This window comes from Dufourea novaeangliae, unplaced genomic scaffold, assembly GCF_001272555.1.
Source record: "Dufourea novaeangliae isolate 0120121106 unplaced genomic scaffold, ASM127255v1 scaffold125, whole genome shotgun sequence".
In the NCBI taxonomy this organism is placed as follows: Eukaryota; Metazoa; Arthropoda; class Insecta; order Hymenoptera; family Halictidae; genus Dufourea; species Dufourea novaeangliae.
This window is the reverse complement of record NW_015374020.1, coordinates 3,537,842-3,558,111: the sequence shown is the minus strand read 5'-3', so window position 1 is coordinate 3,558,111 and position 20,270 is coordinate 3,537,842. Positions and strand designations below refer to the sequence as shown.

The 20,270-nt window shown below is 34.6% G+C and overlaps 3 protein-coding genes across 8 annotated transcripts; 1 reads left to right on the top strand and 2 right to left on the bottom strand.

Annotated features, from left to right (window-relative positions):
* The first annotated feature begins 3,534 nt into the window (after nucleotides 1-3,534).
* On the top strand, nucleotides 3,535-4,759 carry LOC107189025 (bis(5'-nucleosyl)-tetraphosphatase [asymmetrical]). 2 transcript variants are annotated; one of them, XM_015577455.1, is made up of 3 exons: nucleotides 3,535-3,843; nucleotides 4,029-4,091; nucleotides 4,308-4,759. In XM_015577455.1, the coding sequence occupies exons 2-3, from the start codon at nucleotides 4,031-4,033 to the stop codon at nucleotides 4,622-4,624; spliced, it is 378 nt and encodes a 125-aa protein (XP_015432941.1). In that variant the 5' UTR covers nucleotides 3,535-3,843; nucleotides 4,029-4,030; the 3' UTR covers nucleotides 4,625-4,759. The 2 variants fall into 2 exon arrangements, with proteins under 2 accessions (XP_015432941.1, XP_015432940.1); XM_015577454.1 differs by having other exon boundaries at nucleotides 3,535-4,091; nucleotides 4,308-4,753.
* A 1,843-nt stretch (nucleotides 4,760-6,602) lies between these two features.
* On the bottom strand, nucleotides 6,603-8,736 carry LOC107189038. The gene is made up of 5 exons (XM_015577471.1): nucleotides 8,225-8,736; nucleotides 7,812-8,125; nucleotides 7,495-7,731; nucleotides 7,150-7,416; nucleotides 6,603-7,069 (listed from the first exon to the last, which is right to left on the bottom strand). The coding sequence occupies exons 1-5, from the start codon at nucleotides 8,694-8,696 to the stop codon at nucleotides 6,779-6,781; spliced, it is 1,581 nt and encodes a 526-aa protein (XP_015432957.1). The 5' UTR covers nucleotides 8,697-8,736; the 3' UTR covers nucleotides 6,603-6,778.
* A 4,713-nt stretch (nucleotides 8,737-13,449) lies between these two features.
* On the bottom strand, nucleotides 13,450-19,771 carry LOC107188974 (exportin-1). Of its 5 annotated transcripts, none has more exons than XM_015577380.1 (14): nucleotides 19,279-19,771; nucleotides 17,625-17,859; nucleotides 17,351-17,545; nucleotides 16,912-17,262; nucleotides 16,128-16,838; nucleotides 15,809-16,043; nucleotides 15,542-15,705; nucleotides 15,310-15,444; nucleotides 15,089-15,232; nucleotides 14,870-15,016; nucleotides 14,541-14,789; nucleotides 14,224-14,473; nucleotides 13,875-14,125; nucleotides 13,450-13,788 (listed from the first exon to the last, which is right to left on the bottom strand). In XM_015577380.1, the coding sequence occupies exons 2-14, from the start codon at nucleotides 17,820-17,822 to the stop codon at nucleotides 13,642-13,644; spliced, it is 3,177 nt and encodes a 1,058-aa protein (XP_015432866.1). In that variant the 5' UTR covers nucleotides 17,823-17,859; nucleotides 19,279-19,771; the 3' UTR covers nucleotides 13,450-13,641. The 5 variants fall into 5 exon arrangements, with proteins under 5 accessions (XP_015432866.1, XP_015432867.1, XP_015432868.1 ...); XM_015577381.1 differs by having other exon boundaries at nucleotides 17,625-17,855; XM_015577382.1 differs by having other exon boundaries at nucleotides 19,621-19,771.
* Nucleotides 19,772-20,270: the final 499 nt, after the last annotated feature.

Sequence of the window (20,270 nt, the reverse complement as noted above, 5' to 3'; positions counted from 1 at the left end):
TCATGTAACTCGAGTCAATCATCCATTCGCCAACGGAGTACTCGCGATCCCTCCTTTTTTTCCTTCTTCTCGCTAAAAAATTTGGGCGTTTCAAACGATGTAACGGGAGATACGATTTCATTGTATTTCAACTGTGCCTAATGATACGTAATTAATGAAACGCAAATTTTTTCACAAAATGAAAGAGATGATGGAGTAGTGTGATACGATACGATACGATACGATACGATACGGTGCGGTACGGTGCGGTGCGGTGCGGTGCAGTTGCGGTGCGGTGCGGTGCGGTGCGGTGCGGTGCGATACAGTGCGGTACGGTACGGTGTGGAAAGAATAATGGTGAAGGAAACGTGTACTTCTTCGGAGAAGAACATAGTTTTACCGTGTTACGGTAAATATCATCACTGAACGCGCGTATTATGCGTACTAAGAACCTACAACGTTAAAAGTCCTTTTGGAAACGTTGCCTCGTCGTACTACCTTTCACACGCGTAAAGAACATTCAGAGAAGCAACAAGTTTGTCTGTAAATCACCGATCATTCTTGTCGGGAAATCCGTAAAGGAACCCGTAGAATTGTACCCTTAAAGAAATTACCGTCACACATTAATCGATCATCCATTGAGAGTTTAAAGGATTCAGCCGTTTAAATAGGTCGCGAACGTATTTGAGCTCGCGCGCAGAACATTTACATTGTCGAATATTTTTACAATGCTTTACCCTTTTTTATATCATAAGTTTAAAGCTATGCAATCCTGCAGACATTAGCCGATTAATTAATGCGTAATGATTATTATTATTATTATTATCATTATTATCATTATTATCATCATCGTCGTCGCCATCGTCATCAGCATCAGCATCATAAGCATCATCGTCATCATCCATCATTATCATATCACCACCATCATGATCATCATTATTATTATTATTATTATTATTATTATTATTATTATTATTATCATCATCATTATTATTAGTACACAACTATTATTATTTTTATTTTTATGCATCGTACATAATAATATTAAGACACAATATTAAACGAGATCGATGGAAATAGGAGAAGAGGACCGCTATAATTTAACATTGTTTAGGAATTATCGTCGTCGAGCGATTGTACTCGTAACTCGTTCGAGTAAAACGCAAGTACTTTGCTCCGAAAAAATATCGGAGTATACCTAACAAATACGCACGCGTGCACGACATCATCGATAATGAGATCTGTTGTTTCTACGAAAGATACCATGTAAGATTATATTTAAGTATTATAATTGGCTATACACTATTATGCTATTTAACCTTTTATTCGCAAATGTATTCGCGGTTGAATGAAACTAAATTAGAAATTATTGTAAATGTAGAGGCGATCTAGAGAGACTTGGTGTATATAAATAATATAATATACGAAGGTACTAAATTAACCAAATAAATGAAGCCTCACACACCAAGAACACGAATAAAAAATGATAGACGAGAAAAAAGAAGTAACTGAAGAGATGGAAGGAGACCATGCCGAAGAAAACAGAAATTAAACAAACGAATGGAACCTTGGGATTCGAGTAACGCAAATTTTTTATATTTGCCTAAGATTAATCGAGTAAAATTACTTATAGGCAATGATTAATTTATTTAAATAAATACGGAACTCGAATAATTTTTTCACGTTTCTAACATTAACGGGCTTTTTGCGCGCGCATGCATACGTATGTACATACATACATACCAAACACCAAGCAGGAACATCTCGATCCACCCGAGTACATACTTGCTCTCGACGCGTGCTCCTCCAATGTGTTATCTGTTTGGGAATCGACAAACGACTGATACTAGCACTTAAGTACCCTCGACTGTTCGACACGTCCCGAATCCGAGTTGTTTTTCTGCACAGGAGATAACTGAGAAAACATTTTCAGTCGAGCGTGGCAATTGTATGTGGGGTTTCAGGTATCAAGGCTTAGAGAAAACCTGTTCATTCATCCCTCGTGCGATAAACACACGGACCGATTACCCGCCCCCTCCTAGTGAATTGTCCACAGAGCTGCTTCGCTCCGTTTTCTGTTTACGATTTTGAATTAGATACCTATCGCTCGTCGAACTGGACACAATCATGCATAGTAACACTCGAAAAATTCCTCTTACATCGATCCCCTTCCACAAAGGAAAAACAAACAAACGGAACCGAAACGAACAAACGCACGAATACTAAAACTTTTTAGTATCGTCTTTATGTCTGTTAACGGCGATTAGATACACGTCTGAACGCAAAATCCAAAATTGGTATGCATACATATGTATAATTTAAAATATGAATCGCCACTATTAAAATCAACACGACGGTGTAGAAAAGTTTATCTTTACGATAGGAATTACGAATTCATGTTACAGAAAATAAAACCCTACGATAGCGTTGATCGTTTCCGTCTGTAAAATAAAAATGGACGGAAAAAACGATTCTATGCTGTAACAGTGTATACATCCATATATAGCATACAAACAAAGCCACACACACATACACACATATACGTATATCTATAATATTCACAAAGACGGGCACCTATCGTTTGTTCGACCGTGCGCCGTTTGCTTATTTAGTACGATAAATGTAAAAATTTCTTATCAATAATTGTGAAAAAGGAACTGCATTTAGAGAAAACTTTAAATGAATCTGAACCCAAAACTAAACGACCGAGAGCAGAATACTTTTGAAAGGCAGAGGACACATTGTTTGCGCCGGCCGCAAACAATTTTTCCCATTTTTCTATAGAAATAGTAAAGTGAGAAAAACATGAAGAAATTCCAAATCTGTACACGACGTATACGTATACCTATGTACACACGGACACATACATATATACATATGTACACGCACCAGTCACACGTGCAATGCATCCGACAATTTGTAGATATAGCTTTACTATATGTGTTTTTTGGTGATCGGTATTTAACCAACAAAATGTAGCAGACGCATTTCTAATAAAAAGTTAACAAACATTGTTTTCCAACTGAGATTTCCTTCAAAGTTGTGCAAGCAACATTTTATACTTATTCTAATAGTATTTCCTTTTGTTTGTAATCAACATTATTTTTTGTTCAATTGTACTGACAATTTTAAGTAATTTTTACAAAGATGTCATATTGCGTGATAAAAAGAAACAAACTCTAACGCCCCTGATAACCATCAGTTGTATGTAAGTTTCGAGGAAATTAATCTTAAACGTTTCGTTTACCAGAAAATTATACGTACATAATATCTGCGCAATACTCTTTTAAGTACCTAAATCGGAAAAACAAGAATGAAGAAAGTAGGATCAAATATTCGTGACCATTAAATCATATCGAATTCCATAACGATTGTATGAGACAGTACGAGACCTTCGAAGATATACGGCCTATCTAATTCGCAAACTCAAGCGACTATAGGCGGCAGCGCGATCGCTCTATCATGGCGGTTGTGGAGGGTGGTTCAAGTGCCACGACCATAAATAAGTCGTCCGTAAGTTACTTGAGGTTACTTCTGCTGAGCGGTTTACGCGTTTCTGTGGATACTTGTTAGACAGAGCAAGAACTCTTGCCGAAATCTCACTTTATCCAAGTGGATGCAGAGAGGCTTCGGCGGGAGTTCTCGCTCTGTCTCACAGATAACCACAGACACAACAGCACGCGTAGACCACTCAGCGGGAGTAACCTACCGATGACATATTTACGGTCGCGACACGCAGGTGGCTTGCCTCTCGACCCCTCCAGCCAGAGATTCATCCGATTCACCTATATTTACAATAATCTACATTATATCTACACTTCGCGATCTGTCCCGAAACAAACTTGAAACAACATCGTACGATCGGTAAGGGATAACCTTATTACATAGCGATTTTGCCGATTACTTCTACCATACATATCTCGTTCGTGGTTTGTTTACTACTTTGTACCGCACGCTCTGACCACGTTAAGTAATCCGTTAATTTTATATCAAAATAAATACAATGACACGTCGCGCTTGTGGTTTCGTTGTATTCCGTCGAATCCAAGGGATGGTCGAGTACCTTCTGATGCAAACTTCATATGGGGAACATCATTGGACACCTCCAAAAGGTTTGTACCTATTTAACTCCTTTACCGTTTCTTTCGCTGACCATAATTATTCTCCGATCATCATACATAACCATTAGAAGATTAAAAACATCCATAATTCGCGCGTACCTGGATCGAGCGGCTTCCAGTTTCAAATAGCGAAACGATAATTCTGCTTCATTTACAAAAATGTGATCGCCAGAATCGGGGATTGTAGCCATTGCCCTTATCTTATAGGACACGTAGATCCCGGCGAATCGGACATGGAAACCGCAATACGCGAAACGAAAGAAGAAGCAGGCTTGTTAACCACCGATCTCAAAATCTTCGAAGACGCGAAACAAGAACTAAACTATTTAGTCAATGAAAAACCAAAAATTGTCATTTACTGGCTGGCAGAGCTACTGAACAGCGATAAACCTATCCAATTGTCGCACGAACATCAGGCGTTCAAGTGGCTACCGCTCGAAGAAGCTTGTTCCGTAGTTACATACGAGGATATGCAGAAGACATTGAGAAACTTCAACGATTTCATACTTAAGAATCTTTCTTAATGTGGTCCCTTTTGGGGTCGCACATAAAACAGTGCATCTGTCGAGATTAATAAAAATAATTTGCTCGTTCTCGTTACGTTACCACACTATTATTACATGTTCTTTTACGATAATACAAAACACCTTGATCGATCGATCGATTATCCATTTCCAATTTTTAAAAAATGTGATTGCAGGTCTTCTTTTTAAAAATTTGGTATATAAGTATGTGTAGCTTGAGTATTCGGCGTACAACCACGTACAACCCACCTCATGCATAGACATATTATGACTCTATATAATAGACTGCGTGGTCTTATTGTACGGATGAAGTAGGCACTAGAAAGAGAGGACAGTAACTGGAGTAACTTTCCTCTCTTTCGAATGGGGCGGTTGGTGGGGGTTACTCCTACGCTTTGTGGAGGCATTACATCCTGATCTGTATATCTCTCTCTGTAGATCAGTGACGACTGTATACGACCGTGTCTATACGAAGTATGTATCAGTATGTATACATACTATATATTCTATGAAGTAACACGCCACGGATGACTAATCCGTGGAAATAACCTAACTGTTAATCTTGTTTCGATTTAGTCCAATTTAGTCATTTCACGAATGTTTACCGTTATGATGAATTCGCTAAACAAATTATTTTCATTTCTCGAATACTGGTACTTCAGATATATGCTCGTTACGGAATTATATATGGTTGAAAAGTGGGAAAGAAAATTTATCAGTATCCTTTAGAGAAAAAATGTAAACCTACCAAAAGTTGACAAACATATTCCAAAAACGAACTACCTATATTAATTCTTACATTAACATAGATATATTTCTAATTGCACTCTTCTTCTCATTTTTTCTGTTTAATTATAAAGTATTACTACAAGTTCTGCAGTATACATTACATACACAACGCAGTGTCGTATAACGATTTATCATGTGTAATTTCAAAGTTATTAATACGTTCCAATGTACCAAATGTGCATCAAGCTATTTTATGTAAATTATGTCGCCATGCGCTGCACATACAACGTAATTTTTTTTATATAACATATCAAACTTTAAATACATATGCATATAAAACATATAAATAATACTGACTGTTATTTCCCCCAAAAACTAATAATTACTTATATACAAATAGTTACTTACGTATTCTTGTGTATTTTGTATTTCAACATACAGGGTTTTATTAAAAGTATTTTTTCGATTAAAGCAATAATTTTGTTATAGTTCCTTAGAACTTTAAGACACGCACTCATTGGATAATTATTGTATCAAGGTTGTAGGTAATAACATGTACACAGACAATTTTGTAATTTTCATTATATTTAATAATAATAACGAACACGAACACAGTTCTTCACTAATGACATTTCGCATGTAAGTAGGCACAACAGGTGCTGCACGAATCACAAATTTTATTTCTTTTAATTGAAAAAAATCAATCACTATACTACGTAACAATACTTCCTGATTCTGGGATTACAATTCTCCCTGAATACGATAAAAATATGAACCAAATTATATATGAACATTGATAAAACACTATGTTACAGCTAAATGTTGAGAAACAGAATAAAAATTTTATCGCTAAAATATATAAAACTTATAATATATTGTGTATCTCAAGCAGCCATTGTACTATATTTACATGTTCTTTCCAAAACAATCTATGCAATATTTGTGATGCAAATGTTGATACAGTTAAAATGATAGCTATTGTTTAAAGTAATCTACTGTTCCTTTTTACGTAGAATATGTATGGTTTAGTTACTAATATTGCAATCGTTTTCTAAGGAGAAAATTTGAACAGAATTTCTATCCTTGACACTATAATACTGTGCATACGACAATAGTGGATCCAAATTGTTGGAATGCAAATACAATCGCAAACTTGTACTATTAGAAGAAAAACATTATCATACTAAGAACGTAAAATGAAAAAGAATAAGGGACGGATAGTATTACAAAAAAAGTTACTCTTTAAATTTTGCAACACACGCGTACATTTAATAAATATTTTTCTTGAAAGTATAGACAATTCGTATGCATGCAGTGACGTTGGTCCCAGTACTGCACATATGCTGACTATAGTAAAGTGGTAGATTCGAGTGGAAAATTAATAAGGTAACGTATGATAGTTCTATTGAACATGAATACAGAGACTCATATTAAAGGTAAATATGATATGGATCTTCCATCTGACTGCAAATCGTTTTCAGTGTCCAATCGCCTAACGCGTACTCTTTGTTTGTAATGGTATTCCTTAAGATAACTTTTAAGTGTCTTTGGCAACTGCAGTTTATTTATACCGTCGTATGTTGTTCGTGTAGTAATTACCGCTCGGCACAAGTGTTGCAACGGAAAGGTAAAATTTCGATGCAATGGTATTGTGAGCATAGGTTCAAAGAACATGCAACAAGAAGGGTCCTTATAATGTTCGATTAAACCGCATACCTGGAAGAGATACAAAGGCTAATAGGTTTGAGCATCCCGTATTGTTTTCTCTTCTTTAGAAGAAAATTTCGACGACATACCGTTTCCGAGGCATAAACTCCTGGATCGTGTGAATCAAAACTAAACTTATGATTCCATTGTTCGATTCGCGCATGCAGAGAACGTCCATATTTTCGAAAACTCACAGAAAAGAGAAACTCTTCTTGAGCCGAATCCCGCAACAAAAACGTGCCTTCTTGTTTGCCTTCTAACAAACGTTCCGCTTCGTATCTATCTATTTTACCCCAATAAAAGGAGCAAGCTGTAATTGACCTGAGGTCTGGTACAAGGCAATGAACATAATCGACCTGTAAATATGTAAACATACACCAACTTAATTTACTATTAAACATTTAGTTATCAGACAAAAAACTTGATGCACTTACCTGTGTATGCGCAGGTCTTTCGATGTTTGGAATTAACGTAAAATCAATCTGAGACAATGCCGTGAGGGCAGCAGCATGAATGCCGGCATGGGCTTGAAATAAGGCCGCTAAACTGTCTACTGTTATTCCATTTGCATGTACTTGTATGTCTGATGAATTAGGCTTATAACCAGGAGGAGGTTCAACACCTTCCTCCATTTCTCGTGCACGTTGCAGTCGAGCTCTTTCATCGCAATCCTACAACAAAATATATCCAAATAATGGTATTTGTTATGACTATAAAATTACATTTATTTAGAATAAACAACAACACTCACTTCCATGGGAAACTCCTCTGGATAGATTCTTGAAAGATCAATTACAGGACTAGGTGGAAGGGGACCTAGCACTGGACTTTGCGGAGCCGACTGACTATTAAGCACGACACCAGCTCCAACAGAATGCTCTCCAGTTCTTCTATAACCAGTGCATACGCATTCTGAACTAGTATTTCCATGACTGGGAATAATGTCAGTGCTTTTAGAAGCTTTACTCTTGGCGCAATTAAATTTCAGTACCCAATTACTCCTCTTCTTCTTAGAAGATAAAACATGAGTACATGCAGGGTTCTGATCCTTGTTACGCTGTTTGCCTATACACATTTAAAAAAAATTCATGTAAGTTAGAAACCGGCACTCCCAATGTACTAAATAAATATGAATGGAGAAGTACAAAAGGTTCATTTCCTTACTTTTGCGTTTTCCAAATGATAAGGTTTTAGAAGATCTCCTTAAAGGAGGGTTTACAGGACTATCTTCTGAACTACTGCTATTATTACTACGTTCAGAACTACTGCAACATACTTCCTGTTGCTTGAAATGTATCTCGCTAGTAACATTTCCATTGCTACAAATTTGCTTTGAATCCTGAGTTTCAATAGGTTGACTATATAATGTTTCAAATTTAGAATTATGATTATCCAGTTCTAAATTTAATCTGTCATTGTCCAAAATCCCATGCATCTTGCATTCTCCATGTAATATTGAATTTGAGTTTAATGCAGGTACATTTCCGTTATTTGCATCATCATGCATGTTCTCTACATCATCCTGATTCATCATATCTAATCTTGAGTGCTGAATAACACTGGAGCATACTTCAGAAGACTGCCGTTCACCATCCATTCTAAAAAATTCTCTGAGACTAGCGAAATGCTGTCCCATTATTAAATGGACCAAAAGGCATCTTATTGCCTCAAAAGTATATCACTCTTATCTCTCTTTTATAGAAACATCATAAATACTTTCATATTATGCAATATTGTTACATTATATCATACAAGTTGTCAATCAATGCAATGTTTTTGATTATCTAAAACAAAGTGTATTGCTTTAAAACTTAGTGAAACATCTTATTTTTGAAATTATAATTTGTAAATAATGTTTTCCATCAGTATAACTTATTATTTATACACAAAGCTGAATATTAATAATAAGTGACCACAGTATTCTTTATTTCGTAATTCAAAGAAGAAGTCTAGCAACAATTTCCTCAGAGACGTTACTACTAAAGTTTTTCAAGCGCTTATAATGGTAGCAACGATAGCAACTGAAAACATTTTCAGACAAGTTTTGACAGAGCTTTCTTGATCGATTGAGACACGCTACTAGATAAATATTTTCAGTTCTGAACAAAGTATTTATCTCACAATACAATTAAAACCATACTTGAAAACAAAACGCACTGCATATGAACTAATATGATCAAAGAAGTAAAATTGACAAAACATGACCAAACGCATCGTCAGCCATTTTCCCTAACCATCCCCAACTCCCCAACTGGTTCTTTCTCATGTAACACAAATAACGTAAAATCCAGACCATCTAGACCGTCTGTCTCATGGACATATATAATAGAGAGCGCGGTCTTATGGTAGGGATGAAGGTGGTAGTAGCTGAGAAACTGGGGTCATAGAACCCCCGGAGCATCTGTAAGAGACCCCGTCTTAAACGTATGTATAAACCAATACGAATACGTAATATAAAATGACATGATAAATAAATACGTACATACATACATCCCATACATCTCACACACGGGGTCTCTTCGCATGCACCGGGGGTTCAATGACCCTTCTTACCAAGCTACTACAAGTTCATCAGAACAGAAGATTTGCAAGTTACAGGGGAGGGAATTATTTGCGGCATATAAGTTACAATATTTTATAAGCCTGAGTAATATCTAAGCCTAGTTTTTTTTGAATTTATATAAATATCATTACAAGTTTTATTTCCCGTTATACATTTCCCGTCAGCAAATTATATAGTAACCCCAGCAACCATGTCAGTTTCTGCAGATACTACTACAGCCTAAGTTTAAAAGACGTAGGCAGTAGTTAGTTACTGTAGTAAGCCAGGAACCCCGTGTGGTGAGATCGTGGGGTTATAGAAGCCCCGGTGGAGGCACCAGGGACCCCGCGTGGTTAGAACGCGGGGTCATAGAGCCCCCGCAGTAGGCGCCAGAGACCCCGTGTGGCGAGAACGTGGGGTCACAGAGCCCCAGCAGGAGGCGCCAGCGACCCCGCGTGGTGAGATCGTGGGGTCACAGAACCCCGGTAGTTGGTCTTACCACAGGAGGTATTTACATTAACGGTTCAATTTAAATTTCAAATCTGATCATACTTGAATCTTTTATCCTTACTTAAATACTTTATTTGACTTAATTATATTATTAGTAATGTATTAGCGTCAGCAAAACACTGATATTATGTGTTCGGATCTGAATCCGAAATAGAAAATAAACATAAATTCATAAAAATGTTTTAATGAGAATAAATATAGAATGTACATGATAAGTATATTTTTGTGTGACAAAATCTTAATGAAATTTCTAAATTGTGATAATATACAAAACAAGATCGTGAAGGTAGAAAGTGATACAAGTAACAGCGAGAGTTATGTTTATGTATATACTTACTTAAGTAAATACTAACTGTTTACACGTGACAATTTTATCGAAGGTACAAAGAGTTATTATAGTGGCATTTTTTATTTTATTAGTAAGTATTATTAAACTCTTTACATATTTTTGTCGTTATAATGAATAACTGGTAGAACTTTTTAACTTACACATCCATTCATTCAAACATGCGTGACAGACCATTCCATAACTATGTACTCAGTACTCACACTATGTCATATGATCCCCGACAACTTATAAGATTAATGCCATCACTCAGCAACTTACAAAATTTGTTTGTTAACATCTCTCCAAGTTAAACAAAATTCTATGGAGAGCGAGAGACCTTCTTTTCGTTATATTTCGTTTAAAAAAACCTATATTGATATATTGCAACCCTAAACGTAGGTATTAAAGTATTTTTCTATTTACTGTGTACTAACCAGAAAGCAAATTGCAGTGTTCAAATATCTTGTAACAGACATTACAAATTGATTAGATTTCATCTATTCATGATCAAATTAAAGTTTGAATGCAATTTTTTTTTTTAAATAATAATAAAGTACACAATATTAGTTGCCTCTTGTACACGTGTATCTTCGGTTTCTATATCGTTCGCTATGTTTCTCTCGTTTAATACTCATTTGGAAAAATGCTGTTCCTTTCGTTTGCTATTTCACTAGAAAATACATTCCGGTCAGTGAATAATCAGATATTTAACTAAAAAAGAAAACAGAAAAGGGCACACGCATCGTATCATGTTTTTGTCTTAGCTGTACTTATTTACGTCCAAAATTACTTATACCGTAAAAATTTCTTGCTAAATTTAGGACTCTCTTATAACAAACGAACAGCTTATAAAACATTTAGTTGCAGCTTTATTTTAGATACGATTATTACTTCAATATCTTACGACTTTTTAAGCACTTTCCTCATTACATGTAGTCTTATCACATACAACTATGTATGACTAAATACATTTTGTAACTTATTACATCTATTCATACAAATAATTTTTTTTTTCTTGCTTGCAATAAAAGTTTACAAAGTACACCACAAATCGTGTGAAAAAAATGCCGTCAAATTTCTTTCTTTTTTGTTTGCAATACCGGTTGCAAATAAATACAGCCTACTAATGAAGAACAATGAAACCAAGTTACATTGGATTCTTCTTCGTCCTTTCTTTTTTTTTCTTTTCGATCCATTTCTGTTGCAGTTATAGCGGCCTAGCTTGAGACCCGAGTCGCATAGTATCAAATGTAATGGCTTCAAGGTTCCAAGCAGAGCTACTCTCATTGATTCATTTTATATGATACAAATCGTTGATGTTCTCATTGAAATGCAGTAGCGGTACGTGCATCTGTTACGTTTCTGAGGCGACATCGGTTATCATTCCCACTCTCGTTCCGTAAAAAAAGTCAAGATACAGCTAGTATTCCTTCGACTGAAAATCGCTGACAATGAATGAAAAACTTTGTTGCATAATAGAAACTATTCAATGTGATGAATCGCGAGAAACAATTTTTTAACTTGTGAACAACGCATAGCGTTTCTGGCAGCTACTTTGTTGTAAAGTCACATTTTCATACGGAGTTCTGTTTTCTTTAATTAAATTTATTTAATGTTTATTTAGTCATTACTACCTTCACAGTTTTTCTCTATAGACCATGTACCAATGTTAGATACGTATTAAGTCGTATTACCATGCATCGAAATTATTTGTGATTTGTAAATCGTAAAGCACCTGTAGCGTTTATTTTGGCGGAGGCAAGCTCGAACGATAAAAAAATTTTGCCTTTCTTTGTTGTTCGGATTCCAGTACTTGTAAAATTTAGGGATCGTTGTACGAAATTGTATAACTATGAAACAGAAAGTAACAGAGAAGTGCAAATATAAGTATCTGAAATCAATTTTAAAAACTTGAAACTTCGAATAACATTGAATCTTCTCTAATACAATACTATACTGCACATTGTAAAAAGGATACAACACTTATGGAAAATATGTTTTACTATTTTCTTTTTATCTATATTCAGTCAAATACTTCACATTCCACTTGGAAAAGTGGAAGCAGTTCACATTCCACTTAGAAAAGTGGAAGCAGATACACATCTACATTTGAGAAGCTGATTCGGATATTACAAATTAAAGGAAATAATGCAAAGTGGAAAAAAGACAAAAATTTTGTATCAATTGATATGAATACTGACAATAGTTTTCCCATAGAGTGAAGTATTTAAAATATCTACGTGTATTATTTCAATTGCAAAACGTTTTGTCAAGAAAGAGCAGAATATACATTGACACATTGAAAGAAACCAGATCTTTCGAATATTTGTTTCACCGATTTAATGGTATTTGTTAAATATAACAAAATATATACTGTTTTACCCTGAACGTATTTTATAACCAATCTATGAATACATAGGGATTATCAGAAAAGTGAAGCCTAAACAAATGCGATGTGTGACGTTTCGTTTAATTTACAAAATTCCTCCATATGACTTGCAATGTATCATATATATCTATATTTCTATATTTCTATATATCTATATATCTATATATCTATATATAGTAATAATAGCATTATCGTACAACTTTATGCAGATAAAAACACACATATACGTGTAACATCTTCTAAATTTGCTGAAACAATACTATTTTATGCATAATATGTACTTTCGAAAACAGCATTTTATGCACTTTTAAATTTAATTCTGTTGCAGTACAGTTATCAGTTAATTATAACTACAATTGAATGGGATTTGTAACATAACTTATATAAATGTTTTAGACAGATGTGAATCACATAGGTACAATATATATATGTATATATAAAAAGTGCAACCAATACCTTGTTAAAATTCGTAGTAATTTTTTTTTATTAAATACTGGTATTGAAAAATTATTTCTATTACATTAAATAGTATTTTTCAGCATACACTCACTTGTTACCCACAACAGAAGTTTTTAATTCTATTAAAATCGCATAACAGACAAACAATTACCACGTTTCGGGCTTACCTCCTTAACAAGAATGTTATATTGTAAACGTCGCTTTAAAAAGTATATAATAATGTGTATCCGTTTTGATGGCAGTCGTGGTACATGTTGTGGGGGAAATTGCAGATCAAAAGACACGATAGTCTCTGTAACAGAATGTTTCTCATTGAGATGTGGAGGAAGCAAGTTACGAAGACGACTGGTAATTCAGTCCTGCATCTCTTCTGGTATTTCGTGCGGATTAAGTATTCCTGGAACTGCCATTTGTTGTCGTCTTTTCTCTTCCTGAGCCAATCGCAATGTTGTTTCTCGCTCTTCTAAATAGAGATCAGAGTCATCTTCACCGGTGTACTCCTATAAGAACAAAGGTCATGAACTCATGAATTTACTTTTTTTTCCATATACAATTGAGAGATGATCAAAAGATAATTAACACTTACTCTAATTTGAACAAGAAAATCTCTAAGATGTTCCTTGAATGCGGGGATGTCTTGGTTAAGATTAAATAAACCTTGTACCGTGATTTTAATCTGATTATCAGTCAAATGGGGAAATGCTGCTTTCAGCAACCTTGCGACAAATTCTTGAACATATAATACATTATCCGGTACAGGTCCCAATGGTACCTGAATTCGTCCAAGTTCAACCAATGAAAACATGTATGCCAAGATAGTGGCATGCATAGTAAGGCCTGGATATTAACATTAACAGATTAATCACATAAGAACGATAAGAGTACGGCAGTTAATAAGATGCTACTTCTAAGAAAAATTATTCATATAATTTTACCTGCTATATGAGATGTGTCAGTGACTACACTAAATATGTGTTGTAGAATATCTGTGAAGTATGTTCGGTAGAAGCTCTGTGCTGCCGGCTCGTTTTCAACATTTTGCAAAAGTTGATAAAGTATTTGTAACCCTGTGTCTGCAACATTTCTCATTGTGTGTTTAAAGGCCCAAATTATTGAATCAAGTACAAGTTTGAATTGTGCTGGTGGAATCACGAGAAATGCAGGAAAACAGTATACATTTACAGCCTAAAATAGAGCAAAATTAAATCTCTCGATATATGCAATACAATTTCTTTTTTATATATAGTCATACCTGTAGGAGTAAAAAGAAATTTGTTCTATGTTCTGGGAATTCTTCAAAATCTTTGTTAATCATTTCTAAAGTACATTCGAATACGGCATCAAATATTTTCGGTACTTCAGAGGTAATATGAGCTTCTAATTTATTTACGATAGTGGCCATAGCACTTAGCACTTCTGGTTCTCGAGCACAATGAACATTCGTTTTTTGGTAGTCCAGCAACACAGCATCCAAAAGAGGTGGTATAAAGTTTTCTAAAACCTGTAAGGATACAATAGAATAAATTAATTTAATAATATTGCAGCTCGTACATTTTCTATATAAAAGAAAATAATGTTTACCATTTGACAGTCGGTCGTCCTGCTGACCCAATCTGAGATCAATTTTAACGTTTCTTTTTTTACTACTCTCATACTCTTAATCAAAGATTGTTCCATTACTACTTCACCATTCAAAGCTATTGCAGCACTTATATTTTCACTCATAACCTGTAGAAAAGAACCATGTTACGTAGTTGTTCATCGAAAGGTTACATATAATATTACATGTTGTATGTTTACCTTATAAACGTTCAACATATCTAAATATATTCTTCCTAATTGTATCACGTATGGATGCCCAAGAGCTTTGCAAGCCCTAACATTTGTTTTTAAAATGCTAGCAAGTTGTTTTACAGCTTCTTGGTCTTTTAACACATCTACGTTCTGAAAAATAAAGAATGTTCATTGAATAAACCAGAATCGAACAGATACTTTGTAAAAGTATCTTGTGTGTTACCTACTTTAGATGCTTGACTTATGATATCATCCCAAAGTAAATTTGGTAGAAGCATGTACTTTTCTATCAATTGTTCTTGTACTACTGTGTCCGTCTGTGCACTTATCATATAACCAACTGCTTCATAAAATGTATGTACCTGAATTATAATTAAGGAAAGATTTAGTAACAAATCGTTTTAGTCTATTTACAGGAAAAGTTTGTTTCATCCTTTCCCTTAACTATTTTTATTTTACCTGTTGTGTTTGAAGGTCACAGATGATACTATTAATAGTAGAAAGTATTTCTTCGATGAATGGTACTGCTTCGCCTAATTGTACTGTCACGAAGTGTCGCCTGCACTTTAGTGCTATTTTTATAAACGTGTCACAGGCCATATCTTGTACACCATCATGTGTTTCTATAATAAATAGTTATTAGTAATTTAAAATGCGTGTTGTTAAAAAAGAATAAAAACTAATTTTCTTAATCTTAAACGCGTTCTTATAATAAAATATTCTTACCATGCATAAATTCAAATAGTTTATTTACAACAGTCTTTAAAAACTTCCAATGTGCTTTGAGAAATCTCGGATACTGCCCAACTACATACATAATGTTGCTAGCGATGATAGCTTTATTATCTTTGCCTTTCTTCTGTTCGCAAAGACCAAGAAGGTCCTTGATCACAGTCACTAAAAATCGTTTTTCATCTTCTTCGTGCATAGCGCCCGAAATACTACCTATTGCCCAACATAACTAACAGAAGAATCATAAAAAATCGTTAGATTAAAGCAATACCGCAATGAGAACCTTCATCATGATATTCTAAAGATCACTTACCGCATTGAGATTCTTCCAAGACCATTCTGATCCATTTACTTGATTGTGTAGTTTTTCTGTCATTATTCTCTCGGTATCCATATAATCAAGATGAGTAAGATACACAAGAGTCTCTCTCATATTTTTATATAAATTAATTGAATCAGTATCCTTCATAAATTCTCTGACAACTTCCCCATTTTCGTTCTCTACAACAAGAACTTCTTCAGGTTTCGCCATTCTACTGATCATAATATACCGCACTTTCGTTAAAACTGGACAATAGAATATTCTTCTAGGTGGAATTGTTATGGTTTTAGCCATAAACAATGATGTTGGAGCTACAAATCTATACAAATCAATTGATAACGCGCTCCAATATTCCAAACAGATTTTAAATATTTCAACTTCATCGACTTCGGAAATTAATACGAGATAATGCAATGCTTTGAGTAGCATTTCATTTAACTGCTTCTTCTCTATAAATTGACCATGTTCCTTCAAGTATGTGCATAGAAATATAGCTAGATTCTGAATGAAATTTTGTTCTTGATCTTGACCAGCTGCGTATGCTTCACGTATATTAGTATCGAGTGGTAATATTTGCTCCAGCTGCCGCATTACATTAATAAATAACATTACAAACATATCCTCATAAGTTGTTGCTGTGACAGCAGCAATTTCAGTCAAGCATTTCAACGTGACGTTTCTGAATATTGGTACATTCAAGAACTACAACGAAAAATTAAAGGATAATTACGTTCAAAAACGAGTATGATACGGAGAAGATAGATAATTTATTTACCTTGAATACTAAAGTACTTATCAATTTTGTTTCAAAAATATACCCAAGGGGAATCCAATTTAAAAACCTTAAAAGAGTTTCTAACGTAACTGATACTAGTGGAATATTTTGTGAGCTGTCCAAAACAAATTGACAAAGTTGAAAGATTTGGGAAAATTCGCTACACATTGTATCCTTTAAGTGTTTTGCTTTTGTTTGTGTCATTTGTCCACTAGAAAAGTCAAATACTTCCTCTGATAGTAATTTCAAAATTGTCATATTGTTTTGACAAAGACTTTCATTTGTCTTGCTTGCCCCAACAATGTCACCAATAAAGGATTCCCAGTTTTTTGGCCATTCTCGTTTTAAAACCTATAAAAACGATAATACATTTGAATAAAATGAAAGACAATATTTGCTGTTATTTATGAATATGAAAAAAATTTATATTTTGACTTACCTGGACTAAAATCATATTAAGTTTATTAAGGTAAACTTTTTGTGTTTCCATTGTTTCTGGGTCACTGCTTGTTTTTATAATAAGGCCTACAATATACTTTTTTATACCCTCGCACTGATTTCGTGGTAATACTTTCCATCGTGTCTTTATTACTTGCTCCAGTATTTGTAAAGCATAATACTTTGTTTGTTGGTTCTATTGTAAAAACAGTTATATTAGTGAAGCAGGTTTATTATGCATCTGATGAATAACAAATGTGAATAAGTTGAATTACCTGTGAATATTCTAGAATAGTATCTACACGTGTCCATGCATTTGGATGTTCTTTAAGTGTGGTTAATACTTCTTGTGCAACTTTCTGTTGCTCCCCTATTCCAGTGTACATACAACCTACTACATCATCCAGAAGCGTTATGTCAAGCTTCTGATTAAAGTCCAAAAGCTTGGAAGCTTGTTCTGCTAAAGTTGTCATTATTTATTGTAAACTGTCCAGCTTTCATACACTCTATCTGAAAATAAGTAATATAATTCTTTATGATCTATTAAAATAGAGTATATAAGGCCAATATAAAGTAATACGTGTATTATGATATTAATTTATTGCTAAAGTTAAAAAATACCAAAAAGATCACAATTTTGTACAATTTAATAAAATGAACATTTTCAGTAGTAAATCTAGAAATATAATTAGCACTACAAAATATACTGTGAATACAGATTTGTTATTTCATTACTTTTAAAAAAAATCATTGTTTTCCATTGGTTATAATTCTATGGAGGAAGAGACAGAATTAAAATTTACTTTTTATTTAAAACCAGAGATGGTTTTAAATCATTTGGCACATCAAAAAGTTCTTCTAATTGAAATACATTCAACTGTCTGAATACATAGATAAATTGACAAATATCATTGTAGTTTCTATTGTTCATTCATTAATTTTGTGCAATATTAGATATATATTTGTTACTCTTTAGATAATGCACTGTTAAATTCTGAATACATTAACATTTCTTACTCAATGTTTCATCATATAAAGAATATTTACCTCCATTATTGTTGTTAAATAGAAAATACATATTCCTTTAAATTAACCATGTATGTTAAACACTACAGTATTTATTTCCTTATTGAATAGGCAGATAAAGATGAATATCTATGTTGCAATTATTAGTTTTTGCATGAATTAAATTATGCTTACTCAAACTCTTCAAAAGTAGAGAATAATCTCATGTACACTCATGTTCAAGTAATGTATGAAGTATTAATATATTCAATTGACGATGAAATCAAATAAGAACAATCTTTGTATAATCATCTATGGAATTTGAAATGTTAATAATATATTCAATACCCATTCTTAACACAATTGCAAAATATTAATGTATCCTTTATTCTAACATGAAAAGAAATAAAAACATTCTGTGACTGCACAATTAACAAATGCAATACGCTGAAACATTTAATATTTGCCTCCAAATAAGATCACACATTAGTAAGGTATTAATCACTAGAACCTTTTTTTGAAATACATCTAGCCCATCTCTGTTTGTAATAAAGTTCGTGATATTGAAAGAAAAAAGTCAAACACGGTGTAAACAACGAGACCGAATAGAAGCAATAATAAACGAGGAAATCGCAGTTAACGTGTACGCGAGGGAGGTCACCGCACTGCGACCGCTCGACCTAACCTACATTTGACAATCGCAACAAGGTTATGTAGAAATTTATAGTGCGCGACGTTTATAAATCACGTGCAAAAAGGGATTCGTGCGATACATTGGATCGTGCACGATGAAATGACGACGGCGGTGTAAATGTATCGTTAAACGGATCGTCGGAATCCGTTGGTTTTTGTTGTCCGGGTGCACTTTACTCATTGCGTCGTTGTCGAATGTATAAAAGTGTCGCTTAGGATGTTTCAACGTACCGCGTCAACACCCGCACGTAGATTCTTGATAGTTACAGTAAAAAAAACACACGTCTCGCACCAACAATCACAATTTCTCGCGATAAATCACAAGCAGAAAAAGGCCAAACACACAACAACCGCTGATTCCCGCGCGCGACCAATTTCATTCCTCGTTTCCACACACTCACTCGCCGTTCCTCACCGTCTCTATATCTCTTTCTCTCTCTCTTTCTCTCTCTCTCTCTCTCTCTCTCTCTGACTTTCGCACGTTCTCTCGCTCGTCTCTCCTGCTGCCTGCTCCGTTTGCGACGATCGTCAGCGAAGACTGCCTTCGTGCTTCGGTAAACGTACGATACCCACCGAGGCCGTTCTTCGTCGTGACCCTCTCGTTTGAATCTCATACGAGCGTCTCCCTTTGTTATTCCACCGTGAACTTTCAACAAGAAACGCGAAAAGCGGTCGCGTTACGTCCACCTCAAACCCAACCTAAAGATTTTCGAAAATAATAACAAAATGGCTGAACACGTTACGCGGACCATTGCGGAGAAACGGGTGATCTGATTGGTCCGAACGATCAGTTTCCACCAATTGGAGAAATTCTAGCGACTGTTTTCTAAACGTCGCAAATTACGTCACGTGATGTCATGCAACACGTGTTCTCCATTTCGACTTGAAATCTACTTGAACATTTCCTATACTATACGAATAATGTCCGGTATTTATGTATTTGATTTTTAGCTTAACATTGTCGGTTTGTATGGTAATTTGAATTGTTTTTTTTTCTGTGCTATTTGGTTACGTAGTATATACGTTTATAAGAATACACAATAGCCGTTCGCGGGTGTTTATTTCTTCCCCAATTCTGAAACGAAGAATCTCTGCAATATACTATCCGGTTTGCAAACATGCGAAATTTTTTGATGTACTCATCTATTAACTTTTCGTTGCACATGCGTGTTAGCTTTGATGACGGCCTGTTCAGCTCAACTGAGACCTCTATTTATTTACAA